This window comes from Ricinus communis, chromosome 5 (assembly GCF_019578655.1).
Source record: "Ricinus communis isolate WT05 ecotype wild-type chromosome 5, ASM1957865v1, whole genome shotgun sequence".
NCBI lineage: Eukaryota > Viridiplantae > Streptophyta > Magnoliopsida > Malpighiales > Euphorbiaceae > Ricinus > Ricinus communis.
Window position 1 is genome coordinate 22,354,000 of NC_063260.1, and position 27,982 is coordinate 22,381,981.

A 27,982-nucleotide genomic window follows, 5' to 3' on the forward strand; every position below is an offset into this window, starting at 1 on the left:
GATATTTGAAACTGTTTTAGATGTATGATTTTAACTCACTCACCCATTTATTGTTTTTCGGATTCGTGATCATAGTTCTCTCGCGACTCTTATTCGAGTAACCCGACTCCTTCATCATCGGGTGAAGTATTTGATTTGGTATGTAAAATGGTAAATCTTAGATTCTCCGCGGTAGTAATTAGTATATGTATCGGTTGTAAATTTTCCGAGCTTGGGTCTCGCCTAGTATTTCGGTAGGCCAAGTAATTTTGTAAAGTGTAACTATTAAGATAATTTATGGTTTTAATAATATAAATTTGAGTTGAGATTTGTTTAAATCAGTGAGTGTCAGGCTTACTACGGGTTTCGGTGGCCTTAAGCCTACCCATTCCCTAGTGCCGGTCACGGGCCCACGGGTGGGGTCGTGACAATTGGCTGTGGTATTAGGCGAAGGAATTTGTACTACTTGGACTTGTAATCGAATACTTCTTCCAAGTTGCATCATGCGTTTGCAATGGATGGTCCAAAGAAGGAAAAAATGAAGCAGAAATCTCGTTACAACATAGACGACCAGGGCATGCTTCTTTTGGCTACCTAAAAAAATTATTTCCTGGTTTGTTTAACAACATTGATGTTTCTATTTTTCATTGTGATGTTTGTGAACTTGCTAAGAGTCATCGTAGCTCTTTTTCATCAAGTTTTAATAAAGGTCATTTACCTTTTATAATTGTTCATTCTGATGTTTGGGGTCTATCTAAAATTTCAACTTTGGGGGATCTCGTTGGTTTGTTACTTTTATCGATGATTGCACAAGGATGACTTGGGTGTGTGCTTAATGAAATCTAAGAGTGATGTAAGTGCATTATTTCAGAAATTTCACACACATGTTAAGACTCAATATAATGCACATATTCAAGTGCTTCACAACGATAATGGTGGTGAATACCATAATTCTGAATTGAAGCATTATTTGGAAGAAAATGGAATTGTTAATCAAAGTACATGTGTTTATACACCCCAACAAAATAGGGTAGCTGAAAGGAAGAATAGGCATTTACTAGAAGTTGTTCGTGCCTCATTGCTTCATGCAAAAATGCCATTATCATATTGGGGAGAAGCTCTTTCTTCTGCTGCATATTTAATTAACCAAAGTCCTCCACAGACTCTTGATTTTCAGACACCTTTTCAGGTCCTTAATGATACTACAGCTGCTCCATCAACATCAAACTTACCTCATCGTGTCTTCGGCTGTGTAGTATTTGTACATATTCATAAACATCACTGCCATAAGTTTGCTCCTCGAGCAATAAGATGTGTGTTTCTTGGATATGCAATAAATAAAAAGGGGTACAGGTGTTATCATCCTCCAACTCGACATATGTTCATATCCATGGATGTAGTCTTTCATGAAGATGTGATGTATTTTGAGTCTGAATTTTCAGAGGAGAGACGGGAAGAAATTCAAACGTTAGATTATCAATTTTAGGAGGAGTATGAAGTGGTTGATAATGGTGTTCGTGATCATTCAGAAAATCATGAGATACGTATTGAGCAAGAAGAACTAACTCCATCGATTGAATAAGAGTCCTCAAGTGAAGAAGACCCTAAATACCAAGTTAAAATACCATGCCAATCACCTGCTGAAGATATTCCTATTCCTGAACCTGATCCATCGAGAAAATAATTACCAGAACGATCCACCAGAGGTATTCCTAAACTTAGTTATGAGCCTGAAATTTCTGGTAAAGTTAAATACCCAATGAGTCATTATGTGTCGAATCATAACCTGTCAGAATCAAATAAGTCAATGTCAAATCAATTATTTATTGTATCTATTTCTAACAGTGTGCAGGAAGCTTTATCTGATTCAAAATGGAAAGCTGTAATGAACGATGAAATGAAAGCCTTGCAAAAGAATGAAACATGAGAGCTTGTTGATTGTCCAGTAGGAAAGAAATCAGTGGGGTGTCGTTTGGTCTACACCATAAAGTATAAAGCAGATGGCACAATCGAGCGATTCAAAGCAAGAATGGTAGCAAAAGGGTACACTCAAACCTATGGGATTGATTACACTGAAACCTTCTCTCCCGTAGCTAAAATCAGTACTGTGAGAGTGTTATTATCCTTGGCTGCAAATTTGGGTTGGCCATTACAGCAGTTTGATGTTAAGAATGCTTTTTTACATGGTGAATTATCCGAAGAAATCTATATGGAGCTTCCATCTGGATGTATGTCAACAATGCAGAATGAGAAAGTTTGTAACTTGAAGAAACTATTGTATGGACTGAAACAATCTCCACAGGCATGGTTTGGGAGATTTTCAAAGTCTATGAAAGCTTTTGGATATCATCAGAGTAATAGAGACCGCATCTTATTTATAAAGAAGGCAAATAGGAAGATCACAGCTCTCATTATCTATGTGGATGACATGGTAGTTACTGGAAATGATCCAGAAGAGAGGAAGGCATTACAAGAATACTTGTCCAAAGAGTTTGAAATGAAAGACCTGGATTGCTTGAAATATTTTCTTGGGATCGAAGTTTCAAGATCAAAGAAAGGAATTTTTTTGTCCCAAAGGAAGTATGCATTGGATTTATTGCATGAAACTAGAATGTCAGCATGTCAACCAGTGGATACACCAATTGATGAAGGCTTGAAATTGTGCATTGAGGTAGACCAAGTACCCGTTGATAAAGAAAAATATCAGAGACTTGTAGGAAGATTAATGTATTTAGCTCACACAAGACCTGGTCTTGCGTATGCTTTCAGTATTGTTAGCCAATTCATGCATAATCCTGGAGAAAGACATATGAATGTTGTCATAAGAATCTTATGGTATTTGAAGTCTGCACCTGGAAAAGGAATTTTATTCACTCAACATATGGATTGGCAAAACATAAAGGTTTACACTGATGCTGATTGGGCTGGATCAATCGATGACAGACGATCAACTGCAGGATATTTTTTGTTCGTGGGTGGAAATCTTGTGACATGGAGAAGCAAGAAGCAAAATGTTGTTGCCCGGTCTAGTGCAGAGGCTGAGTTCAGAGGAATGGCTGTTGGTGTGTGTGAAGCTTTATGGTTAAAACAAATTTTAAAAGATTTGGGTTATGCGCTGAGACGGCCAGTTAGATTGTATTGTAACAATAAAGCAGCACGTGATATAGCTTATAATCCAGTACAACATGATCAGATAAAGCATGTAGAGGTTGACAGATTTTTTATCAAAGAGAAGTTGGATTCATAGAATTGCCTAAAGTTTGTTCTGAAGATCAATTGGCTGATATTCTTACCAAAGCAGTCTCGAATCACATGTTCTTTAAGTGTCTAAGCAAGTTGAGCATGTATGATATTTATGCACCAACATGAGGAGGAGTATTGAGATTTTGTTTCTAGAAGAGTTATTAGGGATGTTAGAATATGATAAATATTTATCTTTTAAATTTAGTGTCTAGCTATTAAGAGGTTATATTTAGTTTCTATCAAAGTCTTACATATGAGGATAAATATAAGGTTGATGTATCTCTTTTTTGATATAAGAATACAATAATGAAAACTTAATTCTTAGAATATCTCTTTCAAGTTTCTTGGAGAGAAGATGGATATATAAGAATGGAAAGGGATATTGATGCCAAAGAAGGTCTTTGTGGCATTGCTATGCAACCTTCGTATCCAAAATGAACATGGCTGCGAAGTAGAGATGGCATGAATCGAATGAATATATGTAATTAAGTTGTTTGGTTTTCTGCTATATATTGTACTTTCAACTTCTTGTAATTGCAATCTGTTGTGTTTATAAAAGGTTTTATTTTCATAGATGAAATGAGACGTTGGCCAATCTTGTCAGCAGGACTTTTCGATTCTCTAGTTCTACAAATAGCTGATATACTGTAATTCCTCAAAAGCTGAAAGTCTCTCCGGGCTCTCCTAGATATCAATCTGAATTTGATGAACAAAATATAATCACTCCATTTGTATGAGCTCTCACGTGGACCCTTTTAATTGAAGAAGAACATTCTGAGATCTTGGACTTAGCATGACCTAAAAAAGATGAAAAATTAATGTTTTAAAGAAGATCTTGGACAACTCAATCTTCATTCATCAGCCTGGGAATGAGTTAACTATGACTCGTGATGAGTTCTAACACAGCGGGAATCCCCTTTTAATGTTTGATGTAATTAGCAGCGGGAATTTACTTTAAGAAGGAAAAAAAAGAGAGAGAGAGACGGCCAGCCAGTAACCACATACATAGCGACGGGAAGCGGGTATAAAAGAGGGACGAGAAATGATAATTAGCGTTGAAATATTACGTCGCTAGCCATTAACTGTGACATCAAATGTTGCAACTATTAAAATCGTCACATGGCCAGTTTGTCCATACGGTGCCTTTATGGACTTAGGACATATATACAATTTACCACTGCAAATTTTTGTAGGAATACAGTATTTTTAGTCGGAGGAATTCTTTATCTACTATGTTAGCCATAGATAGTAAAAAGAATTACAGATACCATATTATTTAGAATAATTGATTTGAAGCACAGTTGATATGGCGTTTTTCTTGTTGCAGTTGCTACGATTACTTTTTGAGGGTTGGAAAAGGCTTAGTTTAGTTCCAAAATTTTGAGGAATAATAAATTAACCGGCTAACTTTATGTTTAGAAGTTATATGTTCAAATAGAAGACTATGTCTTCTTCTCTCATTTTACCAGCAAGGACAAATCCAAACTCTTCCCTTAACAATAAGCCTGTTGCTACCATAACAAGAGCTTGAAATTTCTGACTTGTTGGGGAAAAAAAAAAAAAAACTTCTTCCACCCAAGTCCAATTGCTCTTATATTGTGTAGAGTGAAGTATAAAGTGTGAACAAAACGAAATTCCTGAAGACCATTACTTTGAGCATTTTGAAGACACTAATTAAAAATCAACATGCCCCACTAAGTTCCATGCTAAATACATCCAAAACACCACAATTAATATATTAGTTAAAATGAACTCTGATATAACATGGAAAAGCTGCTTCTTAGAACAAAACAACGCAGCTTCCACGGATCAAATATCACCCGTCCTTGTCATATATTGCTTGCCTGATTCACCAGGTAATCATCAGGTTTTTCACTAAAGCATTCATGTCATAATGGAAACGCAATTTGAGACTGATTCTTGAGCAATGACATTCCATATCCTATAAGTACCTACACTTAGCAAGGGACTAGATATACCCAATTTCAAATAGCAATCCTAGATTATATCATCTGAAACGGTGTTTGGCAGGAGATACAATGGCTCTGCTACTTCACAACAAGCTGGTTTTAATGGCAATGCTACTTGTAACTCTATGGGCTTCACAATCCTGGTCGAGGTCATTACATGAAGCTTCCATGGAGTTAAGGCATAAAACCTGGATGACTCAATATGGCCGCGTGTATAAAGGCAATGTAGAGAAGGAAAAGCGCTTTAAGATATTCAAGGAGAATGTGGAGTTTATTGAATCTTTCAACAATAACGGGAATAAGCCTTACAAGCTAGGCATCAATGCATTTACAGACCTCACTAATGAGGAATTCCGTGCCTCACATAATGGGTACACGATGTCGATGTCTTCCCACCAAAGTTCATATAGAACAAAGTCTTTCAGATATGAAAATGTCACTGCTGTTCCTCCTAGCCTGGACTGGAGAACCAAAGGAGCTGTTACCCATATCAAAGATCAAGGCCAATGCGGTAAGGCACATTGATTTTCATATATGCATGTAGCTACTAGCCAGTATTATGTGTCTTTTAACTTCTGTATTTTACTAACCTTATTATGTCAAACGTATGCAAATTGCAGGATGTTGTTGGGCATTTTCTGCAGTGGCCGCAATGGAGGGCATCACAAAACTCTCAACTGGGACTTTGATCTCTCTTTCAGAGCAAGAATTGGTCGATTGCGACACAAGTGGAATGGATCAAGGCTGTGAAGGTGGTCTTATGGATGATGCCTTTGAATTCATTATCGAAAACAATGGCCTCACCACTGAAGCAAATTACCCTTACGAGGGAGTTGATGGAAGTTGTAACACACGGAAGGCAGCAAATCATGCTGCAAAGATCACTGGTTATGAGAATGTGCCTGCCTATGATGAGGAGGCACTGCGCAAGGCAGTGGCAAACCAACCGGTCTCAGTTGCAATTGATGCTGGTGAATCTGCCTTCCAACATTATTCGAGTGGGATATTTACAGGAGATTGCGGAACTGAATTAGACCATGGTGTTACTGTAGTAGGGTATGGGACAAGTGATGATGGCACCAAGTACTGGTTAGTCAAGAACTCATGGGGAACTAGCTGGGGTGAGGATGGTTATATAAGAATGGAAAGGGATATTGATGCTAAGGAAGGCCTCTGTGGCATTGCCATGGAGCCTTCCTATCCAACTGCATAAATGAAAACCAGTGATGTGTGAATCTTTTCCAGCGGTTCCCCTGCACAGTGTGTTGTTTGTTTATAAATATTAAACCTGCTTGTGATTTGCTATTTCTTTTTACTCTTTACACTCTTGTATTTCTGTTTACAAGTACATAAAGTATTTACTTTGGCACAGGAATGAATGGTGGTTACCTTGTTGCAGTTACATTCAATCACCAAAATATACCATAAAAATAACCAGCAGGATACAGTTACTGTACCAGAATAGTACCACTAAAACACAAGACTGCGAAGTTATCAAGAGATACTAAATCAATCAACAGGCACCACTAAATTTCATTACATGAGGCCGTGAATCTGACTTAATGATGAACAATCAGGAACCCTTTCCTGAATTAGGGTTGGACTTGGTGCAAAGGACCTTTCTTCCCTTGGCACGTCGACGTTTCAACACTGCCCTTCCACTGGTGGTTCTCATCCTTCTACGGAAGCCATGAGTCCGGGCCAAAGACTTGCGGGACCTATTCCTCTTGGTTTGACAAAGAGCAGCCTTTCCGGCTCTCACCACCAGGCCATAGCCTCTCCCCTTTCTTACCCCAGTGCTGGAATTCAGATCCAATCCCAAAGATAAACCTGCAGAGGAGGGCATAAATTACAAGCATATGGAACTCTTAACTCCACTTTTTCCACTTCAGTGCTGTCAACGGTATCAAGTATAGTAATACAAACTCTAAAAGGAAAGGGAAAAAGAAAAGCACATAATCATGCTACAACCGTTGCACATGTTTGACCACCTTCTTCTCAAACAAGAAGAGGACAAGTGTAGTAGCTTAGCAGCATAATTGATTGCAAATGAAATCCTGTTACTAGGTTCAAGTGTTCCCTCATAAAAGGGAATGTTAGTACTAACTATAAGTAAGCTTACCTGATAGAAGTAGCAATCTACCAATGTGCTATTACAAAGGAAAATAAAATATAAAAATAAAAAAATAAACGTACTCATACTAAAAACAAAGATTTGTATGTTTAGTTTATTAGGATATACTGCAAGTACCAAAGAAATAGAAACTTTTCCAGCATCTACCTATCTAAGGATTGCATTCTTAGTCTTAGCATTTAAGTAGTAAATTTATTGTTAGAAGAACCAAAATTTACTTGATTTCCTTCCACGTCAAACATCAATAGACCCCTTTTAATACCATTGAATGCCACATTATTCAACTAGCAATTTCAATCAAAATCTTTGAACATCCCCCAATTGCCAAATCCATATCTCTATTTAAACTCCAAAACCCAACAATATGATAAATAGAACACACAATGTAAATCCAAAGAACAATCATTAAGTCATGGTAATTCGAGCACCAAATATCAAGAAACAAAGATACCCCGAAACCAAAATCACAAAAAAAAAAAAAAAAAAAAAGAATTAATTAGTTACCTGAGAAGGAAGAAGAGAGTGAAAGAGAAGAGGTAGAAAGGAAAGAGCAGTGAAGCAACCCTGAGCGAGACGTGGAGTTACTGATAACATTCATTGAGAATTTGTTTCTGGGCCGTGTACCAGTGGAGAGAGACAAAGAAGCTGACGGGCAACGAGCAGTTTGTTGGCTTCGACTCGACATCCATTGTGGCGGTGGTGCTGATGATATGGTTGATAATGAAGCTGCCATTTTATTTTCCTCTCTCTTTCTTTTTGGTCTCTCTCTTTGTTCTCCTGGTATTGCTGGCTACATGACTGGCCTTATCCGGTTTAAATTTACAATCCAAACATTCTCTAGTTTATGGATTTAGTTTGAATTGAGTTGTATGGCAATGGGTTCAAATGGGCTTAATTCAAATTATAGCCTCTGACTGGAAATTGGACACTTCCTCTGATCCCATTACGAAAAAGCCCATAATGTTCCTAATAGGGTTACATGGAAATGTCCCATCCCATCCTCTTAATCCAAGGATTGTGCTGTTTTCCAGCTTGAAATTGGTTCCAAAAAGGAAAAGATTCAGTGCTAAACAACTCATTATTACCAAGTAAGACGTCTCTCTCATTGGCAGTTTCAATTCGTCAACCATTAGAAAATTAGAAATATGCTGCTTCGATCGATCATCAGTATGCATTTAAGCGTTTAGATGCTGAGTCATGTTTTCCTTTTGTTGAATCTAATTATTAATGGGATTGAATTGATTTGAGTTTACAACTTTAGCTTATTTTAACTTTTGGCCTGGGCTCAAAGCACAAACCAAATTGTGGGATTGAAGTAAGGAATTAGTCGTCACTGTCAGTTCAATAACAGTACAAGAATTGCTCGACTTTAAAGCTTATTTGACCTTGGCCTGCTGGATGCAAGCAGTTGTGGTTTGTTTTTGTCCCCTGACACGATGATCACTGAATATCTTAGGTAAATCTTTTTACCAACTAGTTACAAAAATTAACAGACAGACAATGCAAAAGGCTTTGATATTGACTGATTACTTACCACAACGGATAATGGAACCATCTTCATTAGTCAATAAAATCACTTAGAGAAGGTAAAAACTGTAAAAATTCATGGGCAGGTAATCATGCAAGATTCTGGTCTGGTGCAGGGGTTGATGTTATATATGCATCAAAGTACAATTTCTTCTGGCAGACAATAAAAAAACCTGATACCAAAATGTCTACAAATATCACCCCATTATCTCTTGGCTTACCTGGGAAGACATGAAATTTGGTTGGTAAGTACAATCTATGACCCTCGATATCATCCAGTTTAACTGTCTAAGCTGAGTGTAATGGGTACCTGAAAAGTTAGGTTTTGGTTTTTGGTTGTTAGAATAGGAATTCATAATTTAATCTGGATTGGTTAAACTTTCAATTATGTTTTAGCTTTACCTAAAAATAAAATAACTATGTGTACACAAATTGATGATTTTTGTAATATATACAAGTAACCAAAGATTTTACACAAAGTTGGCAAATATTTAAACATAAAATGTACCATTGAATCATGTATTTATCAGATATTAAAATATTGATATAATAATTACGTAGTTGGTATGAAAATAAAATATTTAAAAGAATAAAAAGATAAGTCTTCATTATGAAGGGATTGATACTGAATATCCACATAAATACAACTTCAAAAGGATAAGGCACTGAAAAAAAAAAAACTTTTTTTATGAATTAATTATACATTCAAATAAATGCAATAACAAAGCAAGCAAACACCCTAATAATTTGGTAGCCTCCAATGGATAAATCCTTGTGATTGAGAGCAAGGGTTAGTGCGATTATTGAAACTTGAGGTTCAATCATTTGGCTTCAAAATTGTCACTCTTCTCAAACAATTTCCCTTAAAGAAAAAAGAAAAATAAAGAAACCCACTAGTAACTCATTAATATCTTGAATTCAATTAAGCAAAAGAAAATCAGTAACATGGCTTGCAAGTTAAGGATTTGAAATGAAAGGCAGAAAATGCAAAGCAAATTGAATTAAATAAAGAAGGTAGTTTTGATGATTAAGAATGGACAAATACACAACTCAAACATTTGTTTTGAAAGGGGTGTGATGTTCGGCATTACGCAATACGCAACTTGTGGGAAAGCCACTGAAGTGGGCCTCCACAAAGCCCACTTGTGCAACTGTAGCCCACCACCACCACCTCAGTCTTTTTTTTTTTTTTTTTCCTTTTTTAAGGAAATAAAAAGAAATTGGACGTTGTTTGACCTCTTACCCAAATGACTTTACAGAGTTGTCCGTTTCCCGCCTTCCTCCAAAAATGAAAGGTCTATGATACAACATTTGGTCCACCACTCCTAACTGCTGTAAGGTGGCTGAGATGTGGGGATTCATGAGATAACCATAAAATCATCTTCAACGTTATTGGTAGGAAGCTCACTCAAGTTAGTGGATTTGTTGGTTTCTTTATTTTTTAGAACAATTTTATGAGTACTGAATCAGCAACTTAAAAAGTGAAAGATTTCAATCAAATGCATACATGATGACATACCCATTTTTTATTTGAAACCGATGCTAGAAAAAGATGTTCTAAATAAAAATTTTCTGTTCTGTTCAGATAAAGAATTTGTACTCAAATTATAAGAAAAAGTTTATATGAAAAACGAAAAGAGTCATCGGAGCTGTAGAGCAATAAAGGCCCATATATTTTCATAATACATAGAATTTTTTATTTTAAATTTAATTACCATATTTTATCATTATTTGTTAATAGCCTTCTTAATGTTTTGCTTTTCGCTTGATGTACAAAAGAAAAGAATGGCCAACCATATATTAATTTTTAGTTTCAGCACTGAGAGCGACTTAATTTTGCAAGTCTCTATAAACATCACAATCTCCACAAAGAGACGTAGAAAACCCATGTGAAGAATATTGTCATGACTATGGCATTTAATCCCCATATCTTAATCTTAGTATTTAGAAAGGAACTGTGTCGATAACACCAAATTATGTTTTTTTCTCTTTTGCTTTTTTGCAATTTGCAAGTCCGTTATTCAAAGATGCCATTAGGGGGCCCAAACAATAACTATGCAGACTTAGCTTTAAGGAATCGTTTGGTATTTTTCATCAATTAAAGTGATAGAGAGACGCATTTTATTTGTAATGATTTTGCTGGGGGAAGAACAGTTGCAAGGAAGAATCTTTTTAGTTGGACTTTTATCTAGTTAAAGTATTTATTCTTAGCCTATGGCCATCAGGAGATTATTATTATTATTATCATTATTATTAGCAATTCAACTATATATTAGGTAGGAATTATTTAATTTTAAGCGCAGCCCAAATAAAATTTTGTTATGGGAAAGGACAGCTCAAGCCGCAATACATGACCATCATAGCATTACACATGCATGTATGAATGAGCTGGTGCTGGTGGTATAAACTTGAAGGAAAAAGATTGGAACATTGAAGAACAGAAAAGTCTATTATTCAATCATTTTGTTCCTTCTTCCTATCTTGAAATCTGTCTTACAAAAATCGCAGAAAACCCCACATTGCCAAAATGTTGGATTTTGGTTATCAGAGCTTCCAACCCACTAAAGTGAGATAGTTCTATTTCACCAATTTAAGGGCGGGCAGAAATAGAGGGTCTGTATATATGAATAGGCATTGGGGATTCAAATTTGATCGTACTTTAAGTACCAAATCATCAAACCCCAAAATCTGCCACTTTTATATGCTGATTTTTTCATCATAAATTTCACTGCCTTCAATCGAATAGGGAAAACAAAATCCCAATTTGTGCCCATTCTACGTGAGAAGAAATCTAGTAGTTTTTAGTGTACTTAAAAAAGTATTCCTTGTATACATCAAATACTCTCTTTTTTTTTTTTTCAAAAATATAAGATTCACAAAGTTGAAATCATGACTTTCCATGAGACTTTCATTCCTTTTTCATAGATTTTCATATAAATTGATCCATTACATGAAAATGAGCATATTTTTTGTAAGAACTACTATCTTTTTTCTTTTTGGATCTTATTGGTTCAGTTTTTCAAATAATGATGTATTATCTATAAGTGGTCATTATATTTAGTTGAGAAATCAGTTTTTTTTAATAGAGCAAAAATACAGATATGAATTTAAAATTCAATCATCTTTCAAAAAATAATAAATTAATTTTCTCACTTTTTGGCCATTTATAGTATAAGTTGATATTGTAGGTATGACTTAATGGTGGATGATATACTTATTTATTGGAACAATGTTTATTTTATGAAATTTTTATATTGTGATCAAATATAATAGTTATTTGGAATCGTTATCTTCAAAGCTCCAAGTGATATATTAAAAGCTTATCTTTTTTTACATCTAAGCTCATTAACTTTTTAATTAAATAAGTTGTAGAAAGTTGATATGTAATTGATGTTTTATTTATTCATTTGACTATTGTTATTTATTTAAAGAAGAATTCGAGAATTTGGTTTATAAGAATTATGGGTCCTCTCGACGAAAAGATAAGATCTTTTAAAATTTTATGATTTAAGTTTTTGAATAAAGTGATTAGTTTATATAATAATTAATATGCAATTAATATTGTTGAAAACTAAAATGTTGGTTCATATATATACTATCACAATGGATGTGCTATAAATTGGTACTCTATCAACTCATTTAACAATATTTTTGAGGGTCTACCACCAAACAACAAAACATGAACATCCTGCAATTCTTAGTTGTGTTTGCGATATGATATTCTAGTGTCCAAGTTCTATACGATAACCTCATTATTCATAAAAGAAACATAAGGTATGAATATTTTTGTTTAATATCCACTAATAATATTGATTAATTTGTAATAATTGAGGAAGTCCTAAATATAAATTTTAATTCACTTTAATAATGAGTAATATACAATATACATAGATAAATACCTTCGATCGGGTAGCCCATGATCCGTTCAATGTCCAATAAGTTTAAGAGAAACAAAAAGTCGAGAGGATGATTCTATAATAGACAGTGGGACCACAACACAAGTGGTGGGCCCAATTGGGGCGACTATATATCACCTTCGTACAGAATGTCGTGTAGGCTAAATTTGCCACAGGTCAGCTCTTCAGTAAATAAATAAATAAAGAAGAAAAATAAATGTATGAGGAGACAGACAAGTAAGTCACATTTTAGCACTTCCGTGGAACCCCATTACCCATATATATGATGGCTGTTTTTTTCTGCTTCTTTCCATCCATAACTTTCTGGTTTTTACAAAGATCTGTGTGCCCACCCGCCCATCCACCGCACGATAAAAACAAACAATTATCTTACACGAAATTTCATTTAATATAGACACAACCTAAAATTAAAAAGTATAATATATTAAGATATTAAGTTTAGGAAATGACTTTGCGATAAAAATTAGTTAATTGACTTATTGTGTTGAGCAAATCTCAGGGATTGTTCTTTAATAAAAGAATATCTCCCATGTCTTTATATAAGTTGCATGTTGCTTCTTTTTGAATACACCTATTATATATTTACAATTAAATTTTCATGAAAGTGAGTGGAATGCTCTTATACATGCAAAGTTGCAATAAATAAATAAATAAAGTGTGGGTCTGGGCTGCTGACTACTCCTCGACATTATGCAAGATTCTTTGGTTGTGATCAATTTAGCTTCTACCCTTATCAACTTTCCGTGGAAGGGTATAATTGGTTAATGAAATTGATAGTTTAGCAGCTTCTTCTTGGTCGATCCAAGTAGCTAAAGAGGGCTTGTCAATGAATTTGGATTTATATGTGAATCAGAAACCCTTTCTTTCTTATGTCACAATTCTCCAATGACCTTTTAACAGATTCTCCTTTTTTTGTTTACTTATTAATTATGCTTACTGCCAAATATAGCAGTATAATTAATTTAATTTGTTTCTATTAATGCCAGTTAATGTCGATTTATACACAACACGGCTTCGCAGTTTCTTATTTTAATTACCTATCTATATTTGGTAGGAATCCGTTCATGTACTCAAAAGTATTTGTCTTCATGTTATGTTATGTTATTTATTTTAATTTAATTTTAACAATTAAATTTATATTTTCTGATTTAATAATTTTATCATTTAATTTAGTAGTGTTTATATGATCAGAATGCATAAAAATAATTTTTTATCTTAAGAGTTTCATGGCGCTAAATTTCACTCTAACCAAATTATTATGGATCGGATTAATCAACAATTAATAAAAAGCTTACTAATGAATTAAACAAAATAAATGGTTCTAAAGTAGATTTTAAGTAATAATCTAGCCAAATTAATTCCCAAGCTATTTTAGAATCAACCTGGAAAATATTCAAAATTGACTTCATGCTAGTTGAATAAGCTTGAGCTACTAAAAAACTCGGCGAGTAATTTCAGTCTCCATGATGCTGAACTCAGTAGGCGCGGAAGATTAATTGAGTTTTTAATATTTTTATTATTTTATCCTTTGTATATTAATAATTTTGATTTGAGCTTTAACTCAAAAAGATAAATTTAAATTTGAATTTTTTTTGTTTTATAATTTTACAGTCAAGTCGAGTTGAGCTGGAGTGTATCAAGAAGTCCAGCTTGAACTGAAAAGATAAAACTCAGTTGAGTTTGAACTAAACTTTAAGCTTCGAGTTACCGAATGGGAGTTTGTGTTTGGATCCGACTCAGCTCAAGTAACTCTCAATATATATTCACCTCAGAAAACAGTTTATGGGCCAAATTGACCCTTTAGCAGAAGGAAGATGGTGGGTCCTATGAGCCATGCCGCAATGATACATTTATATTTAGTTCCATAATTAGTTTTTTTTTCTTTTTTTTCCATCGTCAATCATGATTTAATTTAAAAAGTGATTCTGTGAGATTATTATTTCTTAATCTCAGCATCAATAAATTAGTTTTTAGAACTTATGAAAAGTAATAGTTTAATTAATATTCTTAAGACTAAGAAATAAAATGATATCTTAATTAGCTTTATGTGTATTATTTAGGAATTTTACATTATATATCATATACACAGTTAAAAGCTTCTTGAAATTAATTTATAAAATATAAAGTTAATTATTAGAGCTATAAACCTTCAAATGGAAACACATTCTTGAAAATAAATGGCTACAGTCCGTGATGAATTTAATTGGAAAACATATGCAATTATACAAAACATGAATTTTTTTTTTTTATTTTTTTTTTTTGGTTAATATTACAGAAAAAAAAAAAAAAACATGATTGGTATTGCCCGTGACATGCAAAACCAGTAGAATGTAAAAGAACCTTACAAGAAAACCCCTTCCAACGGAGAAAAAGAATCAGAATTTCAACGCCAACATCTTCCACGTTGCTCTGTATATCAATAATCCATCCAAAGATTTTGCCCAACTCATGTCAGATAACATAAAAACCATTTTCTAAATTTATGTTTTTTTCTTAAATTAAAAATAGAAATAAAATCAGTGCTGCTCTTTCACATAACCATGTGAATTTGTGAGCCCACATAGACCTGCCCCACCACCACCACCACCACCACCACCCACCACCTCTCCCTCGTCCCTCACTTGTATATAAACCCCACAAGTCATTCAACATTATATTCAGCTGCAAAACCTCCAAATCCAAGATGGGTTTTAGCTCTAAAAGTAGGTGTCAGGTTCTTGTTTCTCTTTTTTCTCAACTCGTGCTTTTATTTACATTCTTGCAAGAAACAACAGCACAGCAACACTACTACAATGTGACAAGATTACTGAAAGGGAGAAAGCAAGTGAGTAGTACTTGCAATTTGTTTCAAGGGAAATGGGTTGTTGATCCTGCTTATCCTCTTTATGATGCTTCAGGCTGCCCTTTCATTGATCCTGAATTTAATTGTCAAAAGTTTGGCAGACCTGATACTCAATATCTCAAATACTCTTGGCAGCCTGACTCTTGCAACGTACCCAGGTACTATACACTATCTGCATTATTTTAATTCAACAAAAAGAAAAGACCAGCATTTATTTAGCCAATTTCAATCATATCTGACACCTGGAGAACAGAGGCATCTAATTGTTTTTTTTTTTTTTCTTTTTCAATACATTTAGAAGTTATTTTTTGGGTTGGGCTAGCTAGCGAGAAGAGTTTCATTTAATTTTCCTTTTCTTTTATAGGTTCAACGGTGTGGATTTTTTGAGGAGGTGGAGAGGGAAGAAGATAATGTTTGTGGGCGACTCACTGAGTTTAAACATGTGGGAATCGTTGTCCTGCATGATACATGCGTCGGTGCCCAATGCCAAGACCTCCTCTGTCGATAGAGATTCACTGCATTCTGTGACCTTTGATGTGAGTTTAGCTTTTGTCCTTTTTTCAATTTTTAGTTTGTTTAAGTTTCAAAAAAATGAAAACTCAATTCTCAATCAGCGCATGTCTGTGTCTGTTTGCATCTTTGTCTTTATTTTAAAATGCAATATTTTATACATGATTCAATTATTCACTTGTTCTGCTTTTCAGAAAAGAGTACTGCAATATTTCCATTTCTTTTTCTTCTTTCAAAGTGGCTGCTTTTGTCTGTTCCATTAACCAAACTTATTTTAGAAAATTATATATTTATAACTTTATAATTTAGGGTAAGCAAAGGTTTTTAACGTTAGAATTTGGGTCTTGTTACTTGAAGTATCATAAAACTTTAGTTTTAAGGCATATTTTCCTGCACATAGAATGGTAAGCTCATGTAAAATAATTGACCCACTGCCACTGGCAATCTAGTGGCTACAAAACGTTTCCTCTTTGTAGCTTACCAATGACAAAATTTAAACAAATAAATAAAATGCAATGATAGAAGAGGCAGGGAATTTAATAATGTCCTTCTATTAATTATATCACCAGAAAAAAGAAAGGAACAAAAAAAAAAAAAATGAAAAGTAAAAGTGAAGGAGTTAGCATATAAATATCAATCCTTAAAGCACCCTTTTCTTTACAAAGAAAACATTATATACATGGCAAATAAATAAAGTGCTCCTTCAAATATAATCTTCTTCTGTCAGAGCTGGAGTCTACTTTTCAGCCAAAAACAAAATTCATTAAGTAGAGTCCCCAACAATAAATGGTAATGTTAGTTCTTTTGAAGCAAAATACTAATATATATATATGTGGATAGAGATTGTCCATTTGAAGTCCATGTGTAGAATTATATTGTGAGAAATGAGAACGAATTTGGTGATTTCGTATACAACCCAGCATTTTTATTACTCAAAAAAGAATACTAACAATAGTCACAGGAACATGTGCATAAAAAATAATTAAATTCTGTAAGTTTTAGTTAAAGTTAAAAGAGAAGCATTTAGTGTAGATATATATTCTAATTTCAGAAAAAATTTGAAGGTTGAAAATCTCTATTTTTCATCTGCAAGTGGAAACAAAAATTAAAATTAGAGGGAAAGAGAGGCAGTGTTAGTATTATTATAATTATAGTTAGTGGTAGAGGTAGGTGCTGCCTGGTCCTGACGAGAAAATGAGTCGACCCATTGACAGCCTGTGGTGTTGGATATACTTCTCCATCTGTGACTATAATTATATAATTTTTATATCTAATCACATAGCATCCCAAAAATTGTGGCTGGAAAATTAGAGTTGTTCTTCACGTGAGTACTTAATGCAAAAAGTCCCACTTCATTGAAAAGTGATCAAATTACTGCCCATGTCCCGTGATGCTTTCTTTTTTAATTTCTTTTACTTCTCGAAATATTGTCATGTGATTAACAACTTGCCATCAGTTTTGACTCAGTCTTGTGATTAACAACTCAGTTTTTGGGGTAATCTAAAATTTATTGATTTCATTGTGGGGGTGCAGGAGTATGATGTAACTCTGTATATGTTTCGAACGCCCTACTTGGTTGACATAGTCAGAGAAAGTGTTGGAAGAGTACTGAGGCTGGACTCCATAGAGGGCGGCAATGCATGGAAAGGGATGGATTTGCTCATCTTCAACTCCTGGCATTGGTGGACTCACACCGGAAGATCTCAACCGTATGTTCTTCTCTTATATGCACAGCACAGCACATCACTATGCGTGTAGCGACTTCTTTGGGCTCATCATTTTAGTGGTTGTGACTTGTGAAACAGATGGGACTACGTCAGGGCCGGAGCATCTCTCTATAAGGATATGGATAGGCTGGAGGCTTTTTACAGAGGAATGTCAACATGGGCCAAATGGGTTGACCAAAACGTTGATCCTGCCAAAACCAAAGTCTTTTTCCAAGGGATTTCTCCCACCCATTACGAGTAAGTGATGTTGCAATGTTAGCCACCAAATTAAATTGCCAACCATACTTTGCATTAAATGCCCATGATACTTGTCAAAAATAATATACAACTGACTGATATGTAAAACACCAGGGGAAGGGAGTGGAATCAACCAAAGAAGAGCTGTAATGGAGAAGCAGAGCCGTTATCCGGGTCTACATATCCCGGCGGCGCACCTCCCGCTGTTGCGGTGGTAAACAAGGTGTTAAGTACAATAAAGAAACCAGTCTATCTACTAGATATAACTACACTCTCACAACTAAGAAAAGATGCGCATCCCTCTACTTATGGTGATGGCTCTGGCACAGACTGCAGCCACTGGTGTCTTCCTGGATTGCCTGATACTTGGAACCAACTCTTATATGCAGCTCTTGTCATGTGAAGATAAGGTTAAAAACGTAGCCTAGTTTTTTTCATTTCAATACCATTTGTATATTCACGGAGGTTCAAAAATTTCTGAATTTAGTCCTGTAAGATGATAATAAGGAGCAGAAATCAACTGCAAAGCAATTGATTTTCTTCATCACAATAATTGCTCTGAAGGGATGGACGTCAAACAGATAGGTGGTCCACATTGTTTCATGTGATTATGCGAGAGAAAGTAAGCACTCATTGGGGACTAAGCTTAGGTTCATTCAGTTATCATTTGATTTGTGTTGATATATGATTAAACATTACAGATGGTGGAACTGTAATACTTTTATTTTCCAGCTTGATAGATCCTTCAAAAGTATTTGTTTTCCAAAAAGTCTCGTTCATTAAAAGTTAGTAACATTAGTTCAAAGAGCTGTAAGGTTTCTACTTAAGCTATGAATAATCCAAGACTCTATGCCATGAATGATCACAATGACATGAAAGCAACGAATACTGAAGTAAATATGGGCAAAATGCTTCTGAAAACACTTATTACTGCAAATAGATGCTGTGGAAACACACAAGAACTCTTGGATGCAAATGGAAAAGTGGAGAACACTGATAATATCCATTTCTTAGGTGTTACTCTCATTTGCAACATTAATATTCCGCAATCTTCTTCAGCAATATTAGAGAAACTAATGCAAGAAGGGGGATAAAGGTCCAAGTGTCTTGAAAATACCAAACAGAGATATTATGACTAATCATTACAGGACAGGCCCTCTTGAGGCAATAAAAGAATGTCGATTATGACAAGGTGAGATATGGTGTAGAGATATTAATACTATCAGAAACATCATTCGTCCAAAAAGCAACAGGAGGTGAAGCTATAACCATCGTCTCTTGGAGTATGTCAAATTTCCCTTGTTTCAGCCAAATGCACCAGTGCTACTGTCTCCAAAAATGTGGAGAAGCACCACTGGTAATTTGATAATCTTTTAATCTGAACAAAGAGAATTTTAACTTTGAGAATTTAGCAGGTCTTTAAATGTTTGAGCATATCAAGATGTAGAAATCCAGTGGGGTATTTGCAGGTACAGTACAACAGTGCAACCAATTTAGACATACATCCCATAATTCTGTACCAAAAGAATCAAACAAGCTGATTCATATGACTATAAATTCCAGAAAATTCCTCCAAGAACAATATCTCTATGCCTTCCATTTAATTTCAAATAGTTTTCCCAACTTTTCTTGTATTATGCTCCCAAAAGCCCATCGCAGTCCTTTTATTTCTTTTCATTGTCAGGTTCTGATATCATTTTAAAAAATGAGAGAAAGCATTTGTTGAAAATCAGAAATATGAACTCAAGCGACAGACTAAGCAGTGAAATAATAGAAGTGGTGAACCCATGAAGTAAAAAAGAATAACAAAAAGAATTTTGCATCAAGAGTAGATATAGGAACTGAAACTAACCTCTCAAAGCACTGGAGAGAGAATGTGGGTTAACAGAAACTAGTAGCCAACATATACCGCAGCATTCACTATGTAACAGTCTTCATTCTTATCTCCCATTTCTTCAACATAGACACCACTTGAGCATATCAATCCACCATCCACAACTTCGACATTCAGAATTTCCCCACTGCAGTTTCAAAAGAAACAAGAATAAGTAAAAAGAAAAAAAAAATTAAGTAAAGAATACAACTTCTGTAAGGATTTCAGACGTCAAGCTCCAAATCTAGAAGAAAGAAAAAAACAAATAATCCAAGACTGTCAAGGTTTCTCTAAGTTAGATGCTTACTAAGGAAAAACTGATTTGACCCTCTCAATATCCAAGAATTTTTGGAGAGACTGTGGAACTCCAAGTTTGATTTGAAGTTTCATTTGGCCAAACGTAACACCCGGTATGGACCCTGCATAAATATTCACCTTGTTAAAAGTTATAGCAAGTGAAACAACTGTCATGAAAAAGCCTATCTACATAAGCCTTTAATACTAACAAGGAAACAACTAACATCCTTAGATTGGTAAGTTCTAATCGCAAGTAGTTGATAAGTTTATCTGGAGTCTTTACTAATGTGTAAAGATTTTTATGATCTTATTCTCCAAGCCATACAGTTTCACAGAAACAAGACTTTATAGATAAATTCACTAAGGTAAGACCCTGAAACTTCAATTGAAATTAAGTAACATAAACCTCTGCGAAATGCAGGAATAGAATTGGAAGAAATGGCATCTCTACATGCCCGCATTGCTGCAACTGTGATATCTTGCCTGAAACATTCAATTCCACAAATATAAGCAATAAAGAACTGAACTTTTACATAATTCAACTGACTTAGGTACTATCACCAGAAAAGGAAAAAAAAAACGATGGGTATAAACTATCAATGAAATATAAGAGAGAGTTAAAGATAAGAAAAGAGTGGATGATTACATACCCATGTTGATCATAGCCAACACCCATCTCCACAAATAAGAGCTTCATGGGTCCTCCTGTGTTATCGACTGAAGTTCCACTTTGCTCGGATTCCATTACTGTTGTGGCTTTGATCACCTGGCGTGAAAAACGAGGAGGGTGAAGAGAGGATCGATTTGCGCAAATGAGTAATGGGTTTGTTGAATTTGCTGATATATAAATGTCAGGAGTTCGCAGATTCTGAAACTGATACTGGGTTAAGAAAGAGGAAAGCCGAAATTTTAAGCCTAAGCACGAATCCATCCCGTTTGGCAACACAAGTAGTGAGCCGTAGCTCCCCCAGATTGCAGTCCGCTCCTTTTTCTTTTCTTTTTTGTCCGTATTTTCCAGTTTACCTTTTCCCCATACGGTAAAATAAAATAGGCTCGCAAAGGAGTTAAACTACTAATAATCTATTTGAAATTCAGCTCAATAGAAATTTAATTAATAAAATCTATTTAGTAAGTAAATCGAGCTCCAATTTTAAATTTTAATTTATTAGCCTCGTCAGTCTAATTTTTATATTGTTGCTGCTAAATAACTCGTAAATTAATATATTAATATTAAATATATAAATGTAAAATCTATATATTTTTATAATAATCTTTAAAAAAATTTTAAATGCATTAATAAATTATTAATTTTAAATTATAGTAATTAAACTCGTATAAATGTTAAGTATTTTAAAAACGTTTCAATTTGGTAAGTAAGAATTTAAAATTGATTGAGTTCAGCTTAATAAGAAAAAAACAAATTTGAATTAATACAAAACTCGATTCAATTTAATCGGAAATCTAACTAAAGTATTGAGATTAGAGAGAAAAATAAAACAATAGCCACGGAGTTAGAAATTCATTGATAGGGTGCCTAATCGGTCCAAATTATGTATAGATCTTTAAGAGTATTTTAAAATTTTAATGATATATTTCTATATATAAAATGGTGAAAATATGTGATTTTACCTCACTTAAGTTTAATTGTCTATTTTCAGGAATATTAGCAAAAAGAGAAAAATGTGGAGCTAAAAGAAGCTTAATAGGACATATTCGTGTCAAGGCCCAAGATTAAGACGCATGGACTGCTAATTATGAGGCCCAAGGGATATTTTAGTCATTTTGTGTAATTATTATGATTTATATTAAGAGTTATTTATGGAATAGTATTTGGTAGAGATTAAGATACTTTAAGTCTTATCTCTTAGATAGACTTATATTAGTATACTCATCTGTAGAGAGATTTATTTAGAGGATGACTCTCCTCTATATAAATCTCTGCAAGGAACAAGGAAGGAAAAGAAGTAGGAGGGGAGTTTTCTTCTACCTGCTCTCTACACCTGCAACCATTATTCTCTCCATAATTCTCTACAATTTTTCATAAACACTTTAGCTTTAGTTTTCATTGTTCTTTGAGGATCTAAGGAGTTTTTCAAGAAGTGGAGACTGATGATCAATCTTCTTCCTACTTGAAGAAATTCTGGATCTTGTGGGAGCTTTTTATTTTATTATTTTATGTCTTTCTATTTAATACCATGATCATTGGGTTAAATATGTTAGGCTAGTTTTCATAAGTATTTAGTTTAGTCTTTTTACTTTGTATGAACCTTGTTATTTATTTATTTAATGAATGATTTCTTTACCTTCATATTTTTATTAATTTCAGTTATTATTGTTAGTTAACCATCATATTAATTTAGCAATAGTAATTTTTATGAAAATCTTTAGGTTTAAAAGTATTAGAAACATCATATTTACTTTAATCTATGTTGGTATAAGAAACCTAAATTGCATCATTAGCTTGAGTGATTTAGAAAAAAGGCACATCACCATCTCATTCATTAGATCTAGCCTTAAAATAAAACAAGGAGATTACTAAGTAAATGACTAGATTAAATACTATTTTTAGCATATAGTTTTAGATCATAAGCATGTGCATTTGCATTGCATATTTATTTATTATTTAGTTACTTTACTTTATGACCATTATTTTCTTAAACATACGATTTAGAGTGTTTAGATTTATTTTTATTGTTTTGTGTTGATAATTAGTCTTTATAATAAGTGGCATCATAGTTCTTTGAGAAATCGACCTCGTGGTGAACTTACTCTTACTATATGAACAGTTCTTTCACTTGCAAGTACTAAAAAAAGACACGGCAGTGCCTAGCTTATAATACAACAAGAGTTCAAAAGTTAACAGGGCATGACAAGGATTTTACAAGAAGAAGATTTTAAAGATTAAACAGAAATGTAATGGTAAAGTGTAATGAAGTGGGATTTATAGAGGTTGTATAATTATCCTTGTTGAAATTTGAGAACATACTCACTCGAGCATAACTAGGCCAGGATATTGCAACCGTAATTATTTTATAATCATTAATACAAGTTTGGTACAGGGATATTTTAATGATTCATTAATTTGATCTTGAAAACTTTAGATGAAGACAGCACCCACTATTTCTAGTTCTGGTTATCAACATTTGGGATCTTCTGCTTTTAAACAGCATTGTTCTGTTTTAAGTTGGAGCTTCCATTATGGCTACATCGAGTTAAAAATGGTCGGCCAACCTAACTTACTCAGACCTCAACAGCAAACTCACTGTCCCAAACTAGTCACGCCTCACTGAAAATGAACAGCCATAAGTTGGAGAGGTTGTCATATTTAGGGTGAGCAACGTTGGTTGGATTCGAATTTGATTTTTATTAAAAATTGAATAATTAAATTTTTTATTTTATTAACCCAACTGAAATATTAAGCTCAGTTAATCAGTTTGGACTTTTTGAATTTTTTACTTTTTTTTTTAAATAAACCATTAATATATATATATATATATATACAAGAATTTTAAATATATAAATAATTATACTTCATAGTTGATTTTTTCTTTGTATAACTAAATGAATAAATAATATTTTAGATATTTATAGAAATTTGAGTTAAAATTTGAACAAAAATTGAACCAAACCTAAATATTATTTGGCCTGGCTACTGTCAAACTAAACTGAACTAAATTTGGATTCGGTTTGGCTTGTAAATGTTGGTTTCGGACAACACATGGCAAAGACTGAAAGACAGCAACTTGACAATTGACATGCAGCTATGTAGATGAAGAGCAATAAATCCAGTAAAAAAGGTTCAGTTAGAACAATAAGGAAAGTAGGAGTTAGGTGATAGTGAGACCAAGGACATTAAGACTCGGGTGGAAATAATGGTATCTGATCGACAGTGAGACCATGGAAGACCCGAGTTTGAGTTGCTGCAATCGGCAATGAGCTTTATGTATTGAGAGACACGTGAATGCCAGAGAACATAGAAGGAAAGTTGGGAAAGATAACATGCAATAAGCTGGCTTAGCAGTCTGATAACACTTGATTAATTAAACAATCTAGTTGCAAGGTGGGAGAGTAACCAAAAAAAGACTTTAAGAAAAGAATGGACTAATGATAAATGAATAAATCTTCATTCAGAGATGGCCGCAGCCATTTGTATTAACAAACATAATGTTCTATCTTTACAGCAAATAGCGGCATGAGTTCTGAAGCTGAGTTTGCTACAGATTAGCAAGGTGTAGACCTGCATACCAGTTTCTGTTGTTGCTGGTTTTGGCATTGTATATGACATGATCTGGCTTTATCTCTTAGTTCTTGGAATGCCCTCATTGTTTCCACATCAAATCCTCCAGCAAACTGGCATCAAAAGGCATTTCATTGATCTCTCATCAGCAAGAAAGCAAAGCACTCATGCTTGTTAGACATAAATATGATAACAAAAAAGAATTTTCACCTGATGTACACGGAAGGCAAATCTAACACCTTGTACTATCAGCTCTTCTTCCTCCGGGCCACCACCAACATCTTCAAGCTCTGCAGATACTCTTTTCATATACTTCATTGCTAGTTTTACAGAAGCCAGCTTGATCTGCAGTAATTATGTATGTGTACTAGTTAGCTCTAGCTAGCACCCAACCAAGATTTACTTAAAAAATTAAGTCCATTATATAACTGGAAACAAAAAACTAGTAGGATAAGTAAGGTATTAGTTGCAATTAATTAACCAAAAACAGCATTGTGGAATCATCAATTAAGTAATCAACTATATCATCCTCGTGTTGATATCGACCCCAAATTTTATTTCTCCACTTTCAATTTCTAAAATATTCTTGAATCTTAGTGGCATCCCAGCATTCGGAAGGAGATTAAAAAGAAAAAGAATGGGAAGTTGTAACCTGGAGTCATGGGGATTCTTTACTAATGAATCCAAAGTTACAAAGAAGCAGACAACGAAATGGTAATTACAGATCTGGGAATTCACATGTGCGCATGCAGAGAAAATTAGGCAATTTCTAACCTTCTTTTTGTCATCTAGTAACCACTATGGTGGATTGTGTCAAAAGCAAGTTTAGTTGGGCTCTCCTCAACATTTGCAAGATCTAAACAAAGAGGGGGACCATCTTAAGTTCATCTATAAAAACGTGGGATTCGCTGAGATGGGCGTTTCTGTAATAGCACTTCACATAAACTATCAACAGATGAGACAATTACTGTTCAATTCCTTGAAGAGCCAATTAGCATCTGTTTTATGCTAGAATACAAAGGTTGGAAAAGTTACATCACCTGGCTTACAATTCCCGTTTCAAGCATCCAACCCATTGGAATTTTAAATCCCTTGTATCTGTTTGTAGCAGATTCTCTCATTCTTGATAGATTGTAAACACCGTGCTCTAATCTGTAATGGCCATAGAAATCATTGGATTAGCTATATTAAACATAAAAAGAAATATCCCACCTACAAGATCAAGTAAAACCACAAACTGGATTGCTAAAATGATGATGTACTTTTCAAGCAAAGCCTGCATTTTCTTGAGAGCAGGACCACATGGCTGTCGAGCATCGTCTCGGAACAACAAGGCCTCCGATTCTAATTTCTTGAGATCACAATAACCAAATGCAGCTTCACGCAGTGCATCTGCCTTCTGCTCTGGCCAATTGAAGTGCTTAAGAACAGCTCTTTCATCCACCTAAACAAACCGTACGGAAAATTAAGATGACCAAATTAAGCTCTCAAGCTTCTAAACTAAAGTGGGCATCAAATCATCTTACTAGATAAGAAAGCTCATCATCCAGCCACTTAACAAAAGGAACCACATCTTCAATGTCTGTAAATGCAGCATCCTCAACTTCTTTGATTAAAAACCTGATAAAATCTCCTTGTGTTTCTACATCTGTTTTTATCTGTACAAGAGTATAAACAATATATTAAGTTCTCTTCTTTTTATTAACAACTGAGAAAGCATATGATAAGATTCCATAACCGATTAAATTCACAATGAGAATAAGAAATCTTATAAAAACACTATCTAGAGAGATGAACCAGCCTCGAGCCACTTTAGAAAAAAAGACACTATTCAATTTTAAGTAAATTGTCCAATTTGCCACCAAATTAACAAATTCCAATTTGCAAACACCAACTTCGAATCTAAACACTGTCTTATCTCACAAGAAGCAATAAAAGCCAAAACTAAAAAGCAAGAGCAATAAAGTCACTTGGACCTGTCAGTCTCACTTAAACAACTACAGTGGCAGATCCCGTAAATATCACCAAAAGGATGAAAACCTGAAAACACTTAACCGGAGACCGGACACTTACCGCAAGCAAATGCGTGGACCTATTCTCAATCTCCCCTATCATGTCACGAGCATTACTAGTTGCCGATAACACATCCGACGCTCCGGCACCGGATTCCCTCCGCGAATCTCTCCGCATTAGTGAGTGATAAAACTCCACCACCTCCGGCACTCTTCTGACCTTGGCAGCCACCATTCTCGTCCCCTTGGGTGGAGGAGGAGGTGGAGGCGGTGTAGGAGCAGTCTTCTTGATGGCCTCAGCTGGCCTTGGAGGTGGCGGAGGTGGCGGAGGAGGAGGTGGTGGAGCTGAAACGGATTGATCGGTACCATTTGATGAGGAAACGGAGGTTGATGATGATGATCGTTTAGGAGGTGGTTTAGGAACCCTAGGTACTCGAGATCTTAACAGAGTTGACTCAGCGAGTTCCTCCGAGTTACACCTAGAATGCCTCGGTCTCTCTATTTCTACGTCTTCCTCTCTTTTAAAATCCAAACTTTCAGACTTTTGCTGATTATTTTGAGGCTCGTGATGATATGAACTTGAACTGGCATTATTATTACCATTATTAGTATTAAGTTTTTTCAAATTTCTAATCAAATTAGACTTGGTTGAGACCTCCATTAACCCTTGAAATCTCTGCGAAGAAGAAGAAACAAGCTCTTCACCTTCTCTATCCGACACCGTCTTCTTCAACTCTGAAATCTCATTCTCCAAGGCCTTAATTTTCCTTTCACTCTCTTGTTTCTCTTGATTAATCTTCATTTCCGCTTCACTTAATAATCTTTCGTTTTCTCTCTCTAAACACTCTATTCTCTTCATCGCCTTCTCTATCTCCGCATTTTTCGCTAGAATCTCATTCTCTAATACAGGAACAATAGCAACGCTTTCTTTTAACAACTTAAACTCAAGAAGCTCTGTTTTTAACCGACATTCTCTGTCACGGAGCTCTTCTACAAGCTTTAAGAGTTCCGTCACATCCGGTGGACGTGGCTGTACTTGAGCGGAAGAGCGTGGGAAGTATACGCCAAATGACCGTGAAAATACTGCTTTCTGTGACGACACTTTACCGGAACTTGGAGAAGGATGCGGCGGCGGCGGCGTTTCGCTTTTCGGATTACTATTATTATTCCCTGGCGATGGCTTCTGTAAACCCATTGCCGCTCTCACCTTACCCGCTACCATTTTCTTTCTTATTCTCTAAGGATTTTTTTTCTTTTCACGATCCTATTGTATTTGCTCTGATAGGGTACATAAAATGTTGCTATCTCTCTTTGGTGTCTGAAAACTTAGAGTTCGTGCAAGTGAGAGAGGAAGGAAGGATAATTTTTCAGTTTTGAGAGTGTAAGAGAGGGAACTGAGTTAAAAGTGAGAAAGAAAAAGGTTTTTATTTAAACTAACTAAACAAAACAGAAAGGGAAATGCACGATAATCGAGGAA

The 27,982-nt window shown here is 34.7% G+C and overlaps 5 protein-coding genes across 8 annotated transcripts; 2 read left to right on the forward strand and 3 right to left on the reverse strand.

Annotated features, from left to right (window-relative positions):
* Positions 1-4,448: 4,448 nt before the first annotated feature.
* LOC8259219 (senescence-specific cysteine protease SAG39) lies at positions 4,449-6,450 on the forward strand. Its single transcript, XM_002522513.2, has 2 exons — positions 4,449-5,703; positions 5,813-6,450. The coding sequence occupies exons 1-2, from the start codon at positions 5,262-5,264 to the stop codon at positions 6,403-6,405; spliced, it is 1,035 nt and encodes a 344-aa protein (XP_002522559.1). The 5' UTR covers positions 4,449-5,261; the 3' UTR covers positions 6,406-6,450.
* A 117-nt stretch (positions 6,451-6,567) lies between these two features.
* Positions 6,568-8,160, reverse strand: LOC8259218 (50S ribosomal protein L34, chloroplastic). The gene is made up of 2 exons (XM_002522512.4): positions 7,831-8,160; positions 6,568-7,022 (listed from the first exon to the last, which is right to left on the reverse strand). The coding sequence occupies exons 1-2, from the start codon at positions 8,057-8,059 to the stop codon at positions 6,766-6,768; spliced, it is 486 nt and encodes a 161-aa protein (XP_002522558.1). The 5' UTR covers positions 8,060-8,160; the 3' UTR covers positions 6,568-6,765.
* Positions 8,161-15,411: 7,251 nt separating this feature from the next.
* On the forward strand, positions 15,412-18,817 carry LOC8259217 (protein trichome birefringence-like 38). The gene is made up of 5 exons (XM_002522511.4): positions 15,412-15,770; positions 15,977-16,148; positions 17,656-17,831; positions 17,928-18,086; positions 18,201-18,817. The coding sequence occupies exons 1-5, from the start codon at positions 15,454-15,456 to the stop codon at positions 18,487-18,489; spliced, it is 1,113 nt and encodes a 370-aa protein (XP_002522557.1). The 5' UTR covers positions 15,412-15,453; the 3' UTR covers positions 18,490-18,817.
* Positions 18,818-19,177: 360 nt separating this feature from the next.
* Positions 19,178-21,266, reverse strand: LOC8259216. Of its 2 annotated transcripts, none has more exons than XM_048374122.1 (5): positions 20,907-21,266; positions 20,663-20,739; positions 20,267-20,378; positions 19,939-20,107; positions 19,178-19,464 (listed from the first exon to the last, which is right to left on the reverse strand). In XM_048374122.1, exons 1-4 carry the CDS (start codon positions 21,185-21,187, stop codon positions 19,978-19,980), a joined length of 600 nt encoding a protein of 199 aa, XP_048230079.1. In that variant the 5' UTR covers positions 21,188-21,266; the 3' UTR covers positions 19,178-19,464; positions 19,939-19,977. The 2 variants fall into 2 exon arrangements, with proteins under 2 accessions (XP_048230079.1, XP_015576916.2); XM_015721430.3 differs by lacking the exon at positions 19,178-19,464 and adding an exon at positions 19,494-19,773 and having other exon boundaries at positions 20,907-21,263.
* Positions 21,267-24,358: 3,092 nt separating this feature from the next.
* Positions 24,359-27,945, reverse strand: LOC8259215 (protein CHUP1, chloroplastic). 3 transcript variants are annotated; one of them, XM_002522509.4, is made up of 6 exons: positions 26,567-27,940; positions 26,020-26,151; positions 25,756-25,937; positions 25,534-25,645; positions 24,704-24,838; positions 24,359-24,606 (listed from the first exon to the last, which is right to left on the reverse strand). In XM_002522509.4, the coding sequence occupies exons 1-6, from the start codon at positions 27,725-27,727 to the stop codon at positions 24,478-24,480; spliced, it is 1,851 nt and encodes a 616-aa protein (XP_002522555.1). In that variant the 5' UTR covers positions 27,728-27,940; the 3' UTR covers positions 24,359-24,477. The 3 variants fall into 3 exon arrangements, 2 of the variants coding, with proteins under 2 accessions (XP_002522555.1, XP_048230078.1); XR_001535447.2 differs by lacking the exon at positions 24,359-24,606 and adding an exon at positions 25,268-25,416 and having other exon boundaries at positions 26,567-27,945; XM_048374121.1 differs by lacking the exons at positions 24,359-24,606; positions 24,704-24,838 and adding an exon at positions 25,306-25,438 and having other exon boundaries at positions 26,567-27,944.
* Positions 27,946-27,982: the final 37 nt, after the last annotated feature.